Source organism: Psammomys obesus, unplaced genomic scaffold (assembly GCF_907164565.1).
Source record: "Psammomys obesus unplaced genomic scaffold, mPsaObe1.curated_primary_1811, whole genome shotgun sequence".
NCBI classification, from domain to species: domain Eukaryota; kingdom Metazoa; phylum Chordata; class Mammalia; order Rodentia; family Muridae; genus Psammomys; species Psammomys obesus.
This window is the reverse complement of record NW_026596155.1, coordinates 8,148,711-8,169,593: the sequence shown is the minus strand read 5'-3', so window position 1 is coordinate 8,169,593 and position 20,883 is coordinate 8,148,711. Positions and strand designations below refer to the sequence as shown.

Genomic DNA, 20,883 nt, shown 5'->3' with positions numbered 1-20,883 from the left:
TTATCTAAAGTGAGATGTTTCTTAAAAATTCATGGAAGAGACAAGAAAATGGGCACATACAAATGAGAAGTTGGCCAAATATCTTTCAAACTCACTGGTTTTGTTCATATAAAATAGTATTCTATGATGGAAAGATGTGCTATCAGAAGAAAAAAAAAAGCCTGATTTTGTTATAATGGGAATTAAACAGGAAAATAATAGAAAATAGGCACTAACATGCATATGGCTATTCTGTATATAGATAATTGTCTAACGTGTCAATTCCAAAGTATTAACCATGAAATTCAACCTCTCTAACAGTTCTACACATTTCTCACTAATAGGTGCTAATCTTTTAACTTGCTGTTTCCCTAAGTCCTATGCTTTGTTTCTTCTCTCCATATAACTACAACTTTCATATATATATATATATATATACACCGTATTAAAACTGACTGTCCTACATTCCTATCTTTTCCTGCTATATTTGAAGTGCTAGTGAGAATTAGGAATTTTTCATGCCTAGCACAGACTTGTCACAAGAGTTCAAGAATTTAATAAATAAATTGTTAAATAGATAAAGAAATCCACATCACTTATTGCTATTAGAAGGCTTTTTCTAGTTTACAAGTAACTAATATTTTACTTTATAAAAATATTTTAGAAATTGTATCTTTAAATCCATTCTATAGTGAGAATTTTAGATTATTTAAAAACCCCAGTTATATAGTTATGTGACTATACTTCTCTTTTAAATCCAGGTGTGGGCTACAAGGCTGCTTCAGAATGTCCATAGCCACTAACTAAGATCTGTCTTGGCTCTAAGAGGGCATGATTTTTGCCAGCTACAGACAGTGGACTTCTAGGGACTCCTGAGAAGCTGCGAGTGCCCCAAGAGGCCGGTAGCGGTGGCTGCTCCCCCGATGCTGCTGGTTCCTGCTGCTGGATTGCTGGTTGCTCCTTGGAGATAATTCTGATGGCGAAGATTGGACTTGCCTCAAGTAACTTGAGGCCTGTCTACCTCCAACTCAAATTTTCAGAGTAATTTTCCAGTAAGAATATAAAGGAAAATACACTAAATAGCATCAATATCAGTATACTGCCTCAGAAAAAGTTTTAACTTCTATAACACTTGGAATTTCTAGCTTTGCCTTTATATAGTCAAACCAAAGACTAGGGAAAGTTAAAAGTAATTAAGTGACATTCCTGTGTCTATATATTGACTCACTTTTCTGTTTTGAAGAATATTGCACAACCATCCACATGCTTTCTTTCCTGCTCAGACATGATTTTGGCACGTGACTTTGGGGAAAAAAATCCATCATATCCACGATCCTTCAATGCTGGCAGAAAGAGAGTAAAGTATTGCTCTGTTTCCACTTCCTAAGATGAAAGAAAAATTGTTATCTACACAACAGAGTGAAAATGATTAAGGCATAAAAATGTTCTCCAATGAGTAAGGAGTGGTTAAGACAAAGCACTCATATAACATATTATCCAGCTATCTAATCACTAGCAGCTGCACTTGACATGTGCAGCACTTTAAATATGACTTGATGTTCACAGCACTGGTTTAATAGCAGGATTAGGATGAGATCTCAGCTCTCTTGACTCCTAAATCAGGGTCACTCCAATATATCTTACTTACTTCCTCTAGCTAATAATTAAACAAAATTGTTATGTCAGGTAACAATAAATCTTTCATGTAAAGAGAAAAATAATGAATTATTCTCTTAAATTGAGAGAGAAATTAACACCTGAAGAATATAAAATATTCTTTCAACAATAAAAAAAATCTAAAATTTAAGGAAATTTTAGAACTAGCAATAATAAAACAGTCTCTTAATTTAATAATGAAGCTATATTTCTATTCTTTAACCCATATTTTAAATAAACCTTTCCAAACGAAATAAATCAAATATGGAGGTGATATTTACATAAAGATAATTTTAACATGATTTAATAACAAAAACCTAAGTGACTGTCCCACAGTATATTTATTCATGTTATTATATTCATATACTGAGTTTGAGTAACATAAAAAATATACTAAGTGAATAAACAAAATATGCCAATAGTAGGATCTCTTTTTATTAAAAAGAAACATATAAATAAGTTAACTAAATGGAAAGAACAAAAAAAATACAAAAAATATTTCAGAGGTTTTAAAATATTGGTTTGTCTTTGATGTATAGGAGTGTATGTCTTCCTTGGTCATATTTTGTAATTTCTCACTTTTTCCAGAATATTCTACAATATGCTGTGGCTTTTACAAAAGAAAAGTTTCTTGAAATGCTGACTTATCGTTCAAACTACATCTCACTTACAAAGGTACAAGCATGTCACTACTACAAAACTAAAGCAAAAGCAGACAGCGAACGACAGCGTAACTGCATCTGCTTCCTCTTCCCCAATTCTGCTTGTTCTTACTACTTATAAGAGCCTTTAATCTTTAAAGATTTTTACTTACTACATCTCAGAAAGTGTAAAATACAAAACAAAAAACAACTACCAAGCTATTTTATCTTTTTAAATGGTTTCCTTATTTGTTTGGCTTTCTTTTTTGAGACAGGGTCTCTATATGCAGCTATGGCAGGACTGGGGCTGTTTTCAGCTACTAAAAAGCCCAAAACAAAAAACAACACAAACAAACAAAAAAGCAAAAACAAAACCAAAAAGCAAGTCATCAGTTTCCTTCCCAGGATATACTGAATATGTGTAAAATACTACAATAGTTTTAAAGCATGTTTAAGAAATGGCAACTATTTGAGGTAGTACATATATATACAAGCCTGACTTAGCCATGAAGTACTGTACAAATATATTAAAATACCATACTGTATCTAATAATTGTCAATTAAAAAAATTAAAACAAGAACATTTAATATGCCTTAAAATTAATAAAATTACTAAAAAGGACTACACATATATTTTGGGCTAGTTATTGTTAAATGTTGAATAGAAATTTGAATATCCAAAGAGTACATACAATCTTCACTTAAATTCACTAAACACAATGTTATTAAATAGAAGGCTCTGAAGTCCTCCTCTCCAATTCGAGACTATGTAACTTCTACAACTGGGCCCTTCTTCTGTGAGTGGCCCACCTCCTGAGAGATCTGAGCCCTTAAAGTGTTTAAAGAAATTGAAAGGGATTTTTTAAATTATTTTTGAGAAATCAAACAGATACAAAAAATTTTGCCAGTATAGATCTGTATAAATGTACTGGAAAAAAAGAAAGAAAGAAAGAGAGAGAGAGAGAGAGAGAGAGAGAGAGAGAGAGAGAGAAAGAAAGAAAGAAAGAAAGAAAGAAAGAAAGAAAGAAAGAAAAGAAAGAAAGAAAGAAATTTAGGTAAGTTTAATTTTAGAAATAGTTTACAAAGTAAGGTAAAATTTATGATTGTGAAGTTTTTTTTTAATGTTTAAGAAACATCTTTAAGAAAACAGTTTCTTATGAACTCAACTCTAAGTAAAATTTATATTCCTGAATGACTAGTAATGTCTTTGCAATTTTATCTTTCAATAATCCCAATCAACTGTTCATGTGGGGAGCTGTTAACATGAATAAGAGGCAAGATTAACTTCAGAAAACAGTAAATAAAAATAGGTGCACATATATTCTCAATCAGCAATATAGTTACACTGTGGAAATCTCTTTAATTTTTATTAAAAATTATCCCCTTTTGAAGTAGAGAAACTATTCTTTTTGAGTTTTGCTTTGAACATGGACTCTCTCCCAGAGGTAAGATCTTTTATTATTTTTAGTTCACCTTGAAGTTAAACACAATTTAATTTCTATAGTGTTACCTGAAGACTAATGATATCTGCATCCCAGTTAACAATTTCTTCCATAATTCCCTTTTTCCTGTATTCCCAGTTTAGTGCCCAGGATGGGCAATAGCCATATAGCTGCCGGGTGGCATATTTATCACACAGCACATTGTAACACATAACCGTGAATGATGCTAAGAAGCAGAAGGAAAAAGACAAAGGGAGGAGATTAGGCAACTTTTTGTCAATCAGTATCAAGGATACACCTGCATACACACAAATACAGTTCATATATTAGTTCAGGCAAAATGCCAGGAGGTATAAGTTCTAATAAAGTATTTTCCTTTATTTCACTTAGGATGCAGGATTTCTCAAAGAGGTAGGATCTTCTATGACTTTTCCATTCACCTTTTAAGTTAATGACAATTCACTTACACTATTACTTGATGATTTCACAGAAATACATTACACTAATGTTTACTAGTCTACATTTAACTATCCATATTCAAAAATTTTAAGAAAAATTCAACAAATTCAAAATTTGAAAATCAGAGTATCAACTGTTTGCATGTGATATACTGAGAAACAGGTTTGGTTTAAAACAAAAGCAAATTTTGGCTTCATTTCAGTTAAAGGATTCTAATTTCATTACTTTTTATCCAAATATTGATAGTTAATATTTTGGGGCCTATTATTAGTTCACCCTCGAGGGTGAACAAAATTTAAGCCATAAGAGAATTCTTTTTGCCAGTCTAATGTTCATTTCTGAAATAAAATTATCATTCTGAAACACCTGACCTATTTAAAACAACAACAACAACAACTGTAAGTTAACTAATAATCTAGATGCTCCCACTACCCCAAAATGTGCTCCTAAGACCCAGCAACACCAATGATCACTTCAATGATTGGAAAGCCACAATTTCTGACCCCCAAGTATCTATGAAACAGGAACTGAAGTTTAACAAAATCCTGATTTAACTCAAATTAACATGCATGTCAAACTATAAAAAGGCCTAACTTTCCTCAGTACTTCTCCATCATGGGCACCCATTTGAGTCACTTTGTAGACGATTAAAAAGAAATCATCATCAACAACAAAAACTGACAGTATGGATACAATTCTATACTAAGTCAAAGCATTAGGTTCTTGGCAAGCATACTTTCAAAAGGGATACCACTTGAGTATGATAAACCTGTAAGGTAAAGAACCATCAATATCACAAATTTCACAAATTTGTAAGCATTTGAAGTAAGTATCTTTATTGAAGTTGGGTTCACTTTCCATAATAGGAAAGGCAGTAAAGTATCTGATTCATGGTCATTTTGTACACTGAAGGCTACAGTTCATTAGAATTATTTATATCCTCTGTGTTTACTCTGGAAATGACCCAGAATCATTTGTAAGACACTATACTACGAAGTGAGCACCCTGTGTTTACCATGTTCTGCCTCTCCAGATTTGGAGTACCATTCTGAAGAGGAAAAGAAGAAAGGCAGATTGTTATTGGCTTCATTCATATCTAAGACTTTTTGAAGATTTTTCTAGAAAAGTCTAGCAGTAAAAGTTTCTCTAACAAAGACTAAATTCTGTAACAACCCAATGTTTACCTTGTATTAAATTAAATGTTTGCAGTGTTTTAAAGTGAAAATTAAGTTGCAGTTACAATTTCCTTATACTCCATTTCTATCTGGAAGATTGTTAACTAATTGGTCTTGATTATTATATAGTTAATGGTTATAATTATTTGATTATAAATTACTCTTAACTACCCCGAGTTATTACACACATCTTCCTATTCAACAAGAGAAAGGGTATTTTTCATTGTTGACACTCAGAATCTATTCAGTTAGTACCACACTAAAAAGAATCCTTACTAGTTCATCAGTTAACACTAAGAATGCATTACTTTAGAAATCACTGAGTAGTTAATATTAAGCTCTACGTATTGTTCATTTTCTTAATAGAAATGTGACAGTATAGTAGTAGTAGAAGCCTTTCTTCCAAAATATGCTCATTTGTGTTCAAGAAGAGATTAAGGAGCTAAAAAATTATGCACCTCTTTAAAACTCATTTTACACTGTTTTTAATTTTAATTAGTATATGCTCATTGTACAAAATGAGTTTCCTTCCGACATTTTTGTACATCCTGTGCGTTGTTCATACTCACCTAGCCTGACTGCACCCACTCCCTGTGCACCCCCTCCTCTCCCCACATAGTTCCTCTCTCTCTACAGTCATGGCTTATGTGATTTTTTTTTTCCTTAAATCTGGATTTCAAATACAAGAGAAAACATGAAGTATTTGTATTTCAGTATCTGGCTTAATTTCACTTAACAAATATAAAACTCTAACCAAGGAGGTAAAAGACAGTGTATAAGAAACAAACAAACAACGTGTTTTTAAGAATAGAAAGGCCACAACCACACTACAGAAAACCACTTATAAAATAAATACATCTAATTCAAGGCACTCTAGAAAACGTAAATGTTTCTTTTATGTAGATCATTTAATATGCATCATGCCAAAACAAGTGTTATTTGTGTTAATTTTGGAACAAAGTCTACTTGACAGGCTGATGTTTTCCTACAGTGTGGTGACTTTAAAATCAGAAGCCCATGAAACACACAAAACTGTATTGTGAAGCACTATTTGTCAGCATCAACATAGAAAGAGAATCAAGAAGAAGTTATACATTCCATGTAATACTGAAAGATTTTGCTCTGAATCCTCTCACAAAACAAACAAAAAAACCCAAAAGGCCAGATATGGTGGTGCACACTTTTAACACCAGCACATGGAGGCAGAGGCAGATAGATTCGTGAGAACACCCTGATCTACACAGCAAGTTTCAGAGCAGCCAGACCTACATAATAAAGAGACCCTGTCTTTAAAACAAAACAAAACAAAAAACCCGCTCAGAAACAAAAGGTTTATATTGTTCAAAATGTACACAGCAATTTCTAACTGCAATTTACCCTTTAAAATCATTAAAGCAGTAGTATTCAGTGATTGGTCTAACCTATGAAAGTTAAAATTTTCATTAAATTTTAAAATGAAATTAAGTATCATAAAAATATTTATGGATATAATTTAAAAGGCACTTAAACAATTCACAATTTTTTAAAAAATTATTTTATTTTATATGTATGCATGAATTCCTGCATGTATGTATCCCACAAGCAGTCTTATTTCCTGAGGATGCCAGAAAGAGAATCAGATCCCTGGGAACTGGAATTATAGTTATGAGCTGCCATGAGGGCACCACATCTTTTTTAAGAGCAGAAAATGCTCTTAACCGCTAAGCCATCTCTCTAGCCCCTTCACAACTTATTTTAAGTAGCATTTCCAAACCTGAACTGTCTTAACATGTAGCTTTAAAAGTCTTAGAAAACTATCAAACTGTTATTCATCTGCACAAAGACATAATGGCTTATATGTACGCCATTACTACTGTTTTAGACATGCCAGGTTATGTTCTTAGAGTTATAAAATACTCTGAACCATTTCTACAATCAATCTCATTGACATTTCCACCAAGCTCATCATTAATGAATAAAAATTATTTTTATACCATTTTAAATTTTAATTAGTATATGCTCACTGTACAAAATGAGTTTCCTTCTGACATTTTCATGTATTAGATATGTTGTTCGTATTTACCCCCAGCCTGACTGTACCCACTCCTATTGCATCCCTCTCCTATAAGGTTCCCTTCCTCTTCCCCTTCTAACTTAAACATTAAGTATCAGCAGTCTTCTCAAGAAGGGCAAAGTACCTAAGAAATTCAAAATGTTTCATAAGAAAGTTTCTTAGTGCTTATTAGATGATTTAAGACTCATCGAAGGTCTCTTCAAAAGCTTCATAACAAGGAACACTTTTCTAACCCAGGTGCCAATGTGAAAGATACTGATGTCTCCTTACATAACAGGCCCACCTTAATGTTAGTGCTGTTTACGTCAAGCCTGAATCCATCTACACCCATGGTGGATAAAACGAAAGCCTATTAATCACGAACCTAAATTAAGAATTTACTTTAAAGGCCAAAGACGAGAAAAACTACCTGATGGCAGAATTTGGTCTCGTTCTTTTAATGTAATCCATGGCCTCGGAGGAAGCTGCTCTGGATGAACTGAAAGAAAAAAAAATTAAAAACATGAAGCAATCCTATATGCTTGTAAAGTCATTATTTAGTTTCTAACACCAAATCAACCTATTCATTATTTGGCTATAATGGCCCACAAATGGACTTAAAAATCCAATCCTAGAATGTAATTAAGACTTCAAAAACTAACAGATATTTAGAGATGCAGGAAAAATCAGTAGGTAAAACTTCCTTTTGTACCAGCCTGAATGAACTCAAGCCCCATCCTTGGAGCCTAGGTAAAAAAGCCTTATCATTTTGCATTTGCAATCCCAGCATTTCTCTAGGAAGAAAGAAAGCAAGCTAGCAAGGTAAAAGCAATCTTCTGAAAGTTGACCTCTGACCTCTACAGTACCCATGACACCCACACACAGTACATACAAACAAAATAAAGAAACTCATTTAACTTCTATAGATGTACTGATTTTAGTATGATTATCCTATATTATATGTCTAATATCCACTTATAAGTGAGTATATACCATGTGTATCTTCTGCTTCTGGGATACCTCAACTCAGTATGATCTTTTCTAGTTCTCACCATTCGTCTGCAAACTTCATGATTTCACTAAGAAGTAGGACCCTGGGTAAGATGCTCAATCTTCATTCACAAAGGCAAATGGGATAGACATCAGAAGAGGGAGAAAACAGGGAATAGGACAGGTGCCTACCACAGAGGGCCTCTGAAAGACTCTACCCAGCATGGTAGTATTAAAGCAGATGCTGAGACTCATAACCAAACTTTGGGGAGAGTGCAAGGAATCGTATAAAAGAAGGGAGAGATAGAAAGACCTAGAGGGAACAGGAACTCCACATGGAGAGCAACAGAACCAAAAAAACTGGGCACAGAGGTCTCTTCTAAGACTGATACTGCAACCATTCATGGAAAAAACACAGAACCCCTGCACAGATGTAGTCCATGGCAGTTCAGTCTCCAAGAAAGGGGAGCAGGGGTTGTCTCTGACATGAACTCAGTGGCTGGCTCTTTGATCACCTCCTCCTGAGAGGGGTATAGCCTTACCAGGCCACCACAGAGGAAGACAATGCAGCCAGTCCTGATGAGACCTGATAGACTAGGGTCAGATGGAAGGGGAGGAGGTCCTCCCCTAACAGTGGACTGGAGGAGGGGCATGAGAGAAGAAGGAGGGAGAGTGGGAATGGGAGAGGACAAGGAAAGGGGCTACAGCTGGAATACAAAGTGAATAAATTGTAACAAATTTTAAAAAAGAGAGAAATAAATTAATTTAATTTTCTAAAAACAGCTATGCAAAGAACATAAAACTAGTATTGGAAAAGAACATTAATAAACTCATTTATGGTATTTCCATGTGTGTGTTTTTATGAAAAGTACCTTAAATTTAAACCTTAAGCAAAATCTTTTAATTACATAGGTTAAAGTGACTTCGCTTTGTTCCCTTCTGCAAAATCAGAGCCATGTAAAGTTTTAACATCCTGGTAATCAAGTAACTTAAAACAGAAAAAGCAAATGAATACACAATAAATAAATAAATGGATAAATAAACAAACAAACAAATAAGTAACTGGCTTTTCTAATGAGGCTTTCAACTACCTGCTTATTCTCTTCAAAGATGAAGACATAAAAGATAGTATTTTGAGGTACCTTACTGTCAAATTTCAGTAATGTTCTATCCCAGAGTTCCCTGCAGGTTTCCAACATTTATCATAAACCTGCAATCACCTTGGATTCCAAGAAAAATAGAGCCTTCCAGAATAGTCCTGCCCCCACGATGATGCAATTATCTATGATGTTGTACTATATCTATAGTTGGATCGCTCCCTGAGAAGCATCCTGTGCACTCAAGCAGTAAGGACTTTTACAAGCCCACCTTGTTGAACCAGAACTAAGACAAATGAAAAGACACAACTGTACAAATTACAAAAGAAACAATCATTGACTTTTAGAATGAATGAATACAAAAAACAAAAAACAAAACAAACAAAAACAAAAAAAAACACAAAAGAATTTGAAAATGTGAAAATACACCAGGTGGTGGTGGCACATGCTTTAATCCCAGCACTCAGGAGACAGAAGCAGGCGATCTCTGTTAGTATGAGGTCTGGTCTACAGAGCATGTTCTAGGCTACACACACAAGCTCTTTCAAAAAACTGAAAAATAAATGTGAAAATATTTATGGAACTATAAAAATATCTAAATTCCTATTATTAGAAGTCTAGAATAAAGAATATAAAGCTTAAAAAGTCTTCTAAAAGATAATAGAATAAAATTTCCATTCAACTAGGAATCAAAGAATTTAAGTCCAACAAATTTAATGAAATCTCCTCCAAGACAGATTCTAACTAACCTTTTGAAAACTAGAGAAATAAATTAAAAAACACCAAAGACCTAACAGATTACCGATACAGAAAACCACCAACTTAAATTACACTTGAAGCCCAAGGAAACAACAGGGTTGTCATCTGAAAGTTATGTATTTAGCAAAATCCTCCTTTGGAAATCAGAAGCTGGTTATGGGAGCATGCATGTAATCCTAGACAATCCTAACTACTGTGAAGATGACAGTATGAAGGAAGATCAAAAGGAAATCAAGATAAATATGCAATGGAAAACTAAAAGACTGATCACTAACAGATCTGCCTTAAAGAATGACCAGTGGTTAAAAAAAAAAAGCAGCACTCCAAACAGAAATAAAACATTAAAAAAAAATGTGCAAAGCTATGAGTTTTAACATTACACACACACACACACATACACATATATATATGTTGTCGAGTACGGCTACCTAGACTTTAGTTAAAATAAATCAAAAAGCAAAGTAGAATCGTAGTGGGGTGATTAAAAAGTATGACTCAACCATTCTACACATCTTCAAACACAGTATAGAGAACTAAAAAATAACTTTTCAAAGAGCAAGAACAGTTATGTTAATATCTAACAAAGCAGTTTTAGAATAAAAACAGAAAGAACACAGAGGGCAATTACATAATGAAATAATTAATCCACTAAACTAAAACAATCTTCAACAAGTAGGTGCCCATCAACAGCTTAAAATACCAGAAGCAGGGGCTGCAGAAACACCCAGCAGTTAAAATCACTTAAACCCAAATGGTGACTCAACCTTCTGTTCACTCTAATTTCAGGGTATCAGATACCCTTTTCTAGCCTCCTCAGATATCAGGCATGTTCATGATACACACATATACATGCAGGCAAACTCTCATATATATAAAACAAAAATAAATCTTGAAAAAATACCAGAAGCAGAAGCTGACAGAAGAATGAATAAACAAATGTATAAACTGTATACCTGAGACTTTTTTAACTCCTTCATTCAACATTTGACAGGATAACCAGATGAAATGTTAAAAAAAAAAAAAAAAAAGAGGAATTGAGCACCACCACCAACATTCATTTTTATACTATTAAAAAACTATAAAATGCGCCAGGGTTTCAAAAGCCCATGGAACACAAACTATGACACAGATAAACTGACATTTCTTTTTATAAATTGGAGAAAATATGAGCTATGTTTTTTTTTGTTGTTCCTATATAAAATCAAACAGAAATCAACCAACAGGAAAACTTTACAACATTTGTATCTTAGGCAATACAGTTCTAAATACATCACTGATCAACTATAAAGGAAATAAAACACACTGAAATAAATGAAGATGAAAGATAATAACACTTATGTTAAAAAAGGATAGGTTTCCATTAATAATTTGTTACTAGCCCTATCTACAAAAAGGAGCAAAATAATTCTAAACCAAGCTGAGGAAAGTGCACACTTAACATGTACAAAAACTAAGACTGTTATAAATTTTGTTTTAAATTTTTAAATAAAAGAGTATGGTCTCTAACCACAACAGAATGAAGTTAAAAAAAAAAATCTATCCTGACAGGAAACAACTTCCTGAACAGAACACCATCAGCACAGGCTCTATCTAAGATCAACAATCAATAAATGGTACATTATGAAACTGAAAAGTTTCTGTAAAGCAAAGGACACTGTTGTCTGAACAAAATGACAGCCTACCTCAAGATCCAGCTATACCACTCCTAGGCATATATTCAAAAGGTACTCAAGTATACAATAAGGGCATTTGTTCAACCATGTTTGTAACAGCTTTCTTAGTAACAGCCAGAATCTGGAAACAACCCAGATGTCTCTCAACAGAGGAATGGATACAGAATTTGTGGTATATTTACACAATGGAATACTACTCAGCAATTAAAAACAAGGACATCATGAAATTTGCAGGCAAATGGTAGGAACTCATCCTGAGTGAGGTATCCCAGAAGCAGAAAGATACACATGGTATATACTCACTTGTAAGTGGATATTAGACATACAATGAGATAATCATACTAAAATCTGTGTACCTAAAGAAGCTAAGCAAGGAGGACCCTGGGTAAGATGTTCAATCTTCATTCAGAAAGGCAATCAGGATAGACATAGGAAGAACGTTAAAATAAGGAACAAGCCAGGAGCCTACCACAGAGAGCCTCTGAAAGACTCTACCCCAGCATGGTAGTATTAAAGCAGATGCTGAGACTCATAACCAAACTTTGGTCAGAGTGCAGAGAATCTTATGAAAGAAGGGGGAGAAAGAAAGATCTAGAAGGACCTGGGGCTCCACAAGGAGAACAGAACCAAAAAATCTGGGCCCAGGAGTCTTTTCTGAGACTGATACTCCAAGCATGGAGATAACCTAGAACCCCAGGTGGTCCATGGCAGCTCAGTGTCCAAGTTGGTTCCCTAGTAAGGGGAACAGGGGCTGTCTCTGACATGAACTCAGTGGCTGGCTCTTTGATCACCTCCTCCTGCATGGGGAGCAGCCTTACCAGGCTATAGAGAAAGACTATGAAAGACAGTCCTGATGAGACTTTATAGGCTAGAGTCAGATGAAAGGGGAGGCGGTCCTCCACTATCAGTGGACTGGGGAAGAGGCATGGGAGGAGATCCTGGAGGGAGGATGGGATTGGGAGGGGGCGAGGGTGGGGCTACAGCTGGAATACAAAGTGAATAAATTGAAATAAATAAAAAATTATATTAAAAAATTTAACCTGAATTCTCATGAAAATCAAGAAATTCTAACCGATTCATAGGGTAAACAGACCTATTTAAAACACTAAGCAAGCTCTCCACTGAGTTACATCAGCTGCTCCACACCTGGCTTCTGATGAGGCATTAAAAATCAGCAATGAAAAAACAGAATTATTAATTCATGGTTCAGAGCTTAAAAAAAATATACATATGGCATTATCATAGAACTCTGCTCCTACTGTTGAGAGAATATCTTGTGTATTGTACTGATGCACTGTCTGTCAATTAAAAAAAAAAAAACCAAAACTCTGGCCTATAGGAAAGGATAGCCTAGAAGGTGGGACATTTAACAGGCAAAAAGGATTCTGAGAGAGAGTCAGGTACAGGAGAGTAACTGGAAGATATGAGGAAGATATATATGGTACTTGAGAAGAGAAAATCAGTCATGTACCAGAATGTAGATTAGTATAACTGGGTTATTTTACATTATAGGCTAGTCAAAGAAGAGCCTAGCTATATGGCCTAAGTATCTGTAAAATAATCAATTGAGTCATTTTTTCAGAAGCTTATACTGGGAGGAAAAACACACACCCTATTACATCTACCTTGCACAAACACCAATTCCAAGGTTGTAACTCTAAGTGTTACCAGTAAGAAAAAGGAGTTTCTAGAGAATGCATTCATGATCTTATGCTAAGAACAATTTCTTAAAGAGGACACAGAAGTTGTGACCATGACCATACCAGATCCAGTACTACCCATGCTACCCCCAAACAGTACATTTTAGTATGCTGAAAGTTCTCTTCATCGAAAGATAAACCAAAAGCACAAAAAAGGATATTTGCAACTTAGATACTAAATGACTCAGACAAAGAACTCCTGAAAATATATACAGTCAAGTTAACTGGCAACATTGATAGAGATAAGAAAGATATTTACTATTTAAAGTTGGGAATAGCATGCAATGTGTTACATACACAGCTTAATTAAAAATTTACATATTCCTAGTTTCTTTTTTAAACAGAATCACAAGAATCTCAGACTGGCTTGGAATTTGCAGTGAACTAAAGATGATTGTGAACTTCTGATCTTCATTCCTCTCTCTCCCAAGAACTAGGATTATGTGTATACCATCACACCCAGCTTATGTAGTGCTGGGGACAAAACCAAATGCTTTCTGCATGCTAGGCAAGCAGTCTCCCATCAGAACCACATCTCTAGACCTATTCTTGATTTCTTACTAAAAGAAATTCTGAAAATAAGTTTACTAATTTGTTGATCTTCCATCATTCAAATTCAATTCACTTTGAGCCAAAAGTATTTTGAGTAACATTAAATGTTTTTCCTTTTATTATAAACCTTACATTTTGTACATGAGGTGGAAGGTATCTTTTATGATAAAGTTCATTTTAAGAGTATCGCTGAAAAATTAACAATGACTTCTAGGAGGAAACTCACAATTTCCTTAGCTCTGTTTACAAACTATACTGAAGCAGAAGAAATGGCTCAAAGGATAAAGATATGTGTGGTATAAGCCTGGCTAACTAAATTTGAACCCTGAAGCCTATTTAAAAGTGGGAGAAAACTGACTATAGAAAGCTACCCTTTGACCTCTCACCTTCACCTGTGCCATGGCACACATGCTCACACAAACAACAAATCAAACTTTTGTAGGGTATGGAAGCTCAGGCCTTGAACACCTGGGAGACAGAAACAAGTGAGTCTTTGTGAGTTTGTGACCAGCCTGGTCTACATAGTATGCTCCTGACCAGCCAAGGGTACAGAAAAACCCTGCCAAATAAACAATCAAAGCGATTTTTTTTTTTTTAAATAAAGGGGCCAGGAAGACATCTCAGTGAGAAAATAAACAATTTTTTTGTGTGCAGCCCAGGAAGATGGCTCAGTGGGTAAGAGAGCATGTTCTACAGGTATGAGGGCCTAACCTCAAAACTCCAGCACCACATTAAAAGTAGAATATATTGGCACACAATAGTGTTAGAGAGCAAAACCAGGCATATCCCAGGAGACTGCTGGCCAGCTGAAAAAAACCAATTCTGGTTGAACTACCCTGTCTCCAGATCATCAAAAAGGAGAGTAATAAAGACTCTCCTCAGCATGCGCGCACACACACTCATTCATACCCATATAGTCATGTTCATGGATCACAAATACACATTAAACAACACACTCATAACCAAAATATACATACTTTTGGAAAGATGTTATTCAAAAAAATATGTATATCAGAATTAATCTACATACTTATAACCAAATTTTGAATGCTTAAGTAAAGCAATAAAAAGCTATAATGTACAGAATTGCCTTTATATGTAAGACAATTATACATATGGACTACAACCATTTTATCGCCCTGTAACTCTGGTATACATAAAGACTGCTCGCAAATTTTTTATAAATGTACAATGAGTTGAACTATAGACAAACATTGATTTATAATGTAATTGTGTTCCAATTAAACCCACAGACTAAATCAAAAGAGTATTTAAAACATTTAACCTGCATCATACGTTAGCCTAGCCTAGCCTATCTAAACATGGACAGAATACTTAAGTTATAGTTGGGAAAATTATCTAACAGAAAACCAACTGTATAATAAAGTCCTGATTATCTTATTTAATTAACTGAACTCAATACTAAAAGCGAGTAACAGAATTGTTGTCTGGGTAAATGTTTACATAATATCAAAAACACCTTGAGTTTAGTCACCTTATCTATGCATTATTGAGAATAATCTTCTCAATTACAATTATGTATACAGATCAGGCTGCAGGTCATCTGTACCAAATTCAGGCCACTAGTAACCATTTATCTTAGTGATTAAAAATAAGACAATTTTGAGTTCATGGCTTGGAATTACAAGCCATTTTTATCTCAAAGTCTGTACCCGTAAAATATAAAGAACCTGGGGATGGAAAGATGGTTCTGCAACTAAGAGTACTTGGTGCTGTTTCAACAGACCCAAGTATACCCTCGTCTGGCCTCCTCTGACACCTCTACATATGTGGCATATACGAATTATCTTGTGCCTTTAATGGCAACACTCAGGAGGCAGAGGCAGAATCAGGTGAATCTCTTATGAGTTTGAGGACAGCCTGGTCTAAATTATAATACTGAGACCAGACAGGGCTAGACATTAAAACTCTATCTCAGTAGTAGGAATAGTAGCAGCACAGCAGTAGGAGCAAATCATTTTAAAATGTAAAAATTCCTACAAGCTAGTATAACTAAAACTTTCATCATATTACTTCATAAACAGGGAGTACTCATACATGAAAAAAATAAACTCCAAATCTATAAGCAGCTATAAAAGCAATCTATGTTTGGTCCCCTATCATTGGACTGGGGGACGGCATAGGAAAAGAAGAGGGAGGGAGAGTGGGATTAGGAGGGAATGGGGGAGGGGGCTACAGCTGGAATACAAAGCAAATAAACTATAATTAATAAAATATTTAAAAGTAAAAAAAAACTATAGAGTCCAAACTTTGTCACTAAGAGTTACCTGCAAGATTGTCAAGCATGAAGTTCAGTAGCTTTCGAGTTCCATCTGGGTCCTGGTATAAGCTCATAATATCCTGCGATAAAGGATTGCCTTAAGAGGAAACAAAAATAAAACATGATAATTACAATTTCAGTACATACATTCTGAAACAACATACTAATTTCCTAAACTGAATTTTACTGTTTTATCTGTAACACACATCTAAAGAAATTATATGAATATAAAGAAAATACCTTAGACCCACAGAAAATAATTTCAAATGGGTTATTATCAGATTTCAGTTTATGAGCCTAAAATCTGAGCTTGTCCAAAGAAATACACACATGCATATACATAAACACATACATATAACAACCATGGTTTATATTTAAATTACCTTGTAGAATCGACATTAACTTTAAAGATAGACTGCTAAACAAAACATAACATAATTCTATTTAAGAAAGAATGAGTGATTTCATATAAAAAAGAGGTCTTGGGCCAGTGAGATGACTCAGGGTAAAGTTGCTTGCTGTGAAACCTGATGACTTGAATTTTATCCTGAGGAACTACATAGAAGGAAAACCAACTAGTATTGCTTTGTATTCCAGCTGTAGCCCCCTCCCCCATTCCCTCCTAATCCCACTCTCCCTCCCTCTTCTTTTCCTATGCAGTCCCCCAGTCCAATGATAGGGGACCAAACATAGATTGCTTTTATAGCTGCTTATAGATTTGGAGTTTATTTTTTTCATGTATGAGTACTCCCTGTTTATGAAGTAATATGATGAAAGTTTTAGTTATACTAGCTTGTAGGAATTTTTACATTTTAAAACCAAATAGTATTGTCCTATGACTAAAACATGTGCCTCCCTCCCACACAAACAGATAAATGTAAAATAAAAACAAATTGTTTTTAATGTTTTAAATGAAGAAGTCTCCTTAAAATATTCATATTAACATATTACATGAAAAAAATGAAAATGTGTTGCCAAATTACCTTAGCAAAAAGTAGAGAAAAAAATTCTGTTATGACTGTGATCAAAAATATCTTCAATATTAAGAAAAGAGATTAAAAAATCATAAAATGTCTATAAGACTATATATCCTTAATAATAAATTGATTAATGTAAACATGCAACAATTAACTAGCATTCAGCTCCAAAAAAGCAAAACTCATCAAATGTTTGAGAGTTTCCCAATTGTTAAAAGAAACCATCAGTGGTTCATATATCCATCAAAAGGCAAATTCTTAAAAAAAAAAAAAAAAAATGAGGATGTTAGGAGAATATATAGTTCCTGGAAACTTTTTATATTACTGAAGTGTGATATGATATGACTCTGATGTAAGTCTGGTTAGCAATTTTCAGTTAACTTCAAAGGGAAAAAAGAAAAGGGGTGATGGAAATATTCTGCATCTTCATCTGAGTACTGCTCTCAAGGTGTACAGAGAACCTTCATCTGAGTGCTGTTTCCAATCATATGGTCAGTCGAGCTGGATTCTTAAATATTTGGGCACTTTGCAATATGTCATTATAACTTAAGTGCCACAGAAAGAAAAATTTTAAAAATGAGGTAGGTATTTTATTAGACATACTGGGGGGAAAAAAACCTCAATAAACAGAAAAGCAGATTTAAGAAAATTACCCAAAAAAGCATGAACAGATCTCAAAATACTGAATATTAAACAGTAAAAGACACAAAATTTAAAATAAGAGACCTTATAGATTAGAGCTCTAGAAAAAGTGATCAGAACTTTGGTTTCTAAGTGAGTACCCTAGTAAGGGAAACAGGCGCTGTCTCTGACATGAACTCAGTGGCTCTTTGATGATCTCCCCGAGGTGGGCGAACACTCTTACCAGGCCACGGAGGAAGACAATGCAGACAGTCCTGACGAGACCTGACAGGCCAGGGTCAGAGGGAAGGGGAGGAGGACCTCCCCTAGCGGTGTACTGGGGGAAGGGCATAGGGGGAGAAGAGGGAGGAGGGTGGGAATGGGAGTGGTACTGAGGGAGGAGGCTACAGCTGGAATACAAAGTGAATAAATTGTAATTAATAAAAATATTTTTTTAAAAAAGAACTTTGATTTCTGCTCCAAAATATAAAAGGACTGAAGTACCATTCTTGTCCTTGCACCCCAAACTAGTAATCCAAATTACTGCTGAGTATGTCCTCCATAAGTCCTGCCATTAAGAAAAGCTATTTTCTCCAAATCATAATTTTATTAAGGTTTAACAGATGTAAAGAAAGAAAAATTATTCCACATAGGTCCCTCTAGTTTTCAATAACAAATGGGAAAATATTCAACCAAGGGTCCCTTAAATCCTGCTACCAACTAATAGACCTCTTCTCCCTTCACGTCAACAGTGTATCTTCACAACAAGAGAAGAAATGTTGCTGAAAAAGCTTTTGGTCTTAGACGTTGCTTATGAGTCTTTAGGCAAACAGTTCTAGCCTCTGATACAACAGATAAAAACAAAACAAAACCAAAAAAAAAAAAAAAACAACACAATAAACAAACTTAACAGAAAGACAGGAGGATGACCAATCCATAAAATAGGAAAAAATTATAAAGTATCCAAAGACATTTTTTAAAAATTGACATTAAAGGAGAAACAATTTCCCTTTGGCAATGGACAAAGAGACACCTTGTTGGTGGTGCTGTTCTTATTTCAGTCAGGGGCACAGCAGATGGCAGTTCTTTGTTCATTCTAGCTTTGCTATTTTATGCCTAGAACTCATAAAAATCAAATCAAATCCAGGCAGCAGTGCAGGAGGAGGAAGACAGAGACAGAGACCTGTAGACCCCCATGCCACCCACAGACCTGTCCTCCAGTGCACGGCACAGATAGGCCATAGACACTGGCTTGCTGCCACACCACACAGCAGGGATGGAGGGTATCACCCAGGGGCCCGGCCAACTGCTTGGCCAGGCTGCAGTAGGACCCACAATGTGTGAGTATGTGGTAGACAGATGGGAGAGAAAGAGAAGTGGAACAGCTTGAGCATTATGTATGAAGAGAGATGGAACTGGAGATGAGAAGCCTACTGTGAGTGGCTAGCCCCAACACCTAAGGCTTTAAGGTCCAAGACAGGTGCCATTAAGGAAGTGGCTATGCAGTAGACTAAAGAACATGAGAATATCCCTGGTTAGGACAGACGCCTGAAACTATGAGGATTTACAGGGGCTGTATATACCTGGCCTCAATCCTCACTGGAAGCTGCACTCTGGAGAGCTGGCCCATCTCTCACCAGCAGCACCAAATGGGAGAGCACCTTGACCAGGTGGCAGAACAGAGCTGATCCTGTGGAGGGGGTATGGGTGAGCCATGGCTGAGAGTGTAAGCGAGGGAGCACTGGCCCCACCATTAGTAAAGTGGCCTGGGCAAGGGGGCAATGCCCTTTTCCCCTTCATCCTTTGCCACCTGAGGCAGGAAGGCGAGTGGACCCAGGCCTGGGTCATGAGAGCAAGTGAGCTGGCCCTGCCCCTCACCAGCCATAGCACTGTGGAGGATGGGCCCTGAACCTCGCCTGGAACGCACACCAGTGCTAGCCCTGGTAGAGGGACAGTGGATGAGCCAGCCCTGAGGGCGAGAGTGAGTGCTGGCCCTGCCCCTTGTCTGTCATGAGATGATGGGGGTGCATGGGTGATGTTCCCCCCAGGTGTCCTTTGCCACTTGTGGCAGTTAGGAGAACTAGCCCCAGAGTCATGATAGTGGGTGAGCTGGCTCTACCCCTCACAGTCTGCAACACTCAGGAGAGCAGACCCAGCACTGGGGGTCTGGAAGCTGGCCCTGGGGTTATAAGAACAGGAAAGCTAGCCCACCATCACCACTTCCCTGGCTATAGCACTCAGGAAAGTAGGCCCAGCATCTCTCCTGGGCAACACAGTAGAGCTGGTCATGACACTGATGGCAGAAGTGAGACATCCCTGAGGATGTGAGAGCAGGAGAGCTGGCCCAGCTCTTCATAGGGTGCGGCACATGGGAGAATGGGCCCCACACCTTGACTGGGCAGCACAGTGGACCTGGGTATGGAGGCCTGGGTACAATAAGCCAGCCCCATGGGCATGAGAACAGAGAGCTGACCCTGCCTCCTACTGATGGTGGCATTGATTGGCCTACCCGGAACAGTGCTGGAAAATTCACCCTGGTGGTTCAGATAAGGTAGAGCATGTGGGCTGACCAGCTCTGCTACCACCCAGGCTCAGATCCAAGCCTCTGAATTGACCCACTCCAAAATTTGTATCATCTGCTAATGAATAGAACATGTGATAGGGCCAAGGCCTCCTGTTTCAAAGCTGCAGTGTTTCCATAACACAGGACAACAAGAGGATAACCAGGAGGAGTCTCAATGACAATCCAATATTGATGGTGTCACAAAAGCCAAAGATCTTGAACCAGACCAATGACTCACTGCTATGAACATTTGTAAGTGACGATGTGTCAACAGAAGAATATACTA

General features: G+C 36.1%; 1 protein-coding gene and 1 pseudogene across 5 annotated transcripts in view; one reads left to right on the top strand and one right to left on the bottom strand.

Moving 5' to 3' along the window:
* Positions 1–20,883, bottom strand: part of Cnot6l (CCR4-NOT transcription complex subunit 6 like) — a 93,704-nt gene that overhangs the window by 22,785 nt on the left and 50,036 nt on the right. For all 5 annotated transcript variants that reach the window (XM_055594529.1, XM_055594526.1, XM_055594527.1 and 2 more), the window contains 4 exons: positions 16,444–16,533; positions 7,815–7,883; positions 3,787–3,944; positions 1,208–1,362 (listed from right to left, as the gene is read on the bottom strand). In XM_055594529.1, the coding sequence (XP_055450504.1) occupies positions 1,208–1,362; positions 3,787–3,944; positions 7,815–7,883; positions 16,444–16,533 (472 nt within the window). The remainder of the gene's footprint in view (positions 1–1,207; positions 1,363–3,786; positions 3,945–7,814; positions 7,884–16,443; positions 16,534–20,883) is intronic.
* Positions 19,041–19,163, top strand: LOC129667153 (small nucleolar RNA SNORA48; annotated as a pseudogene).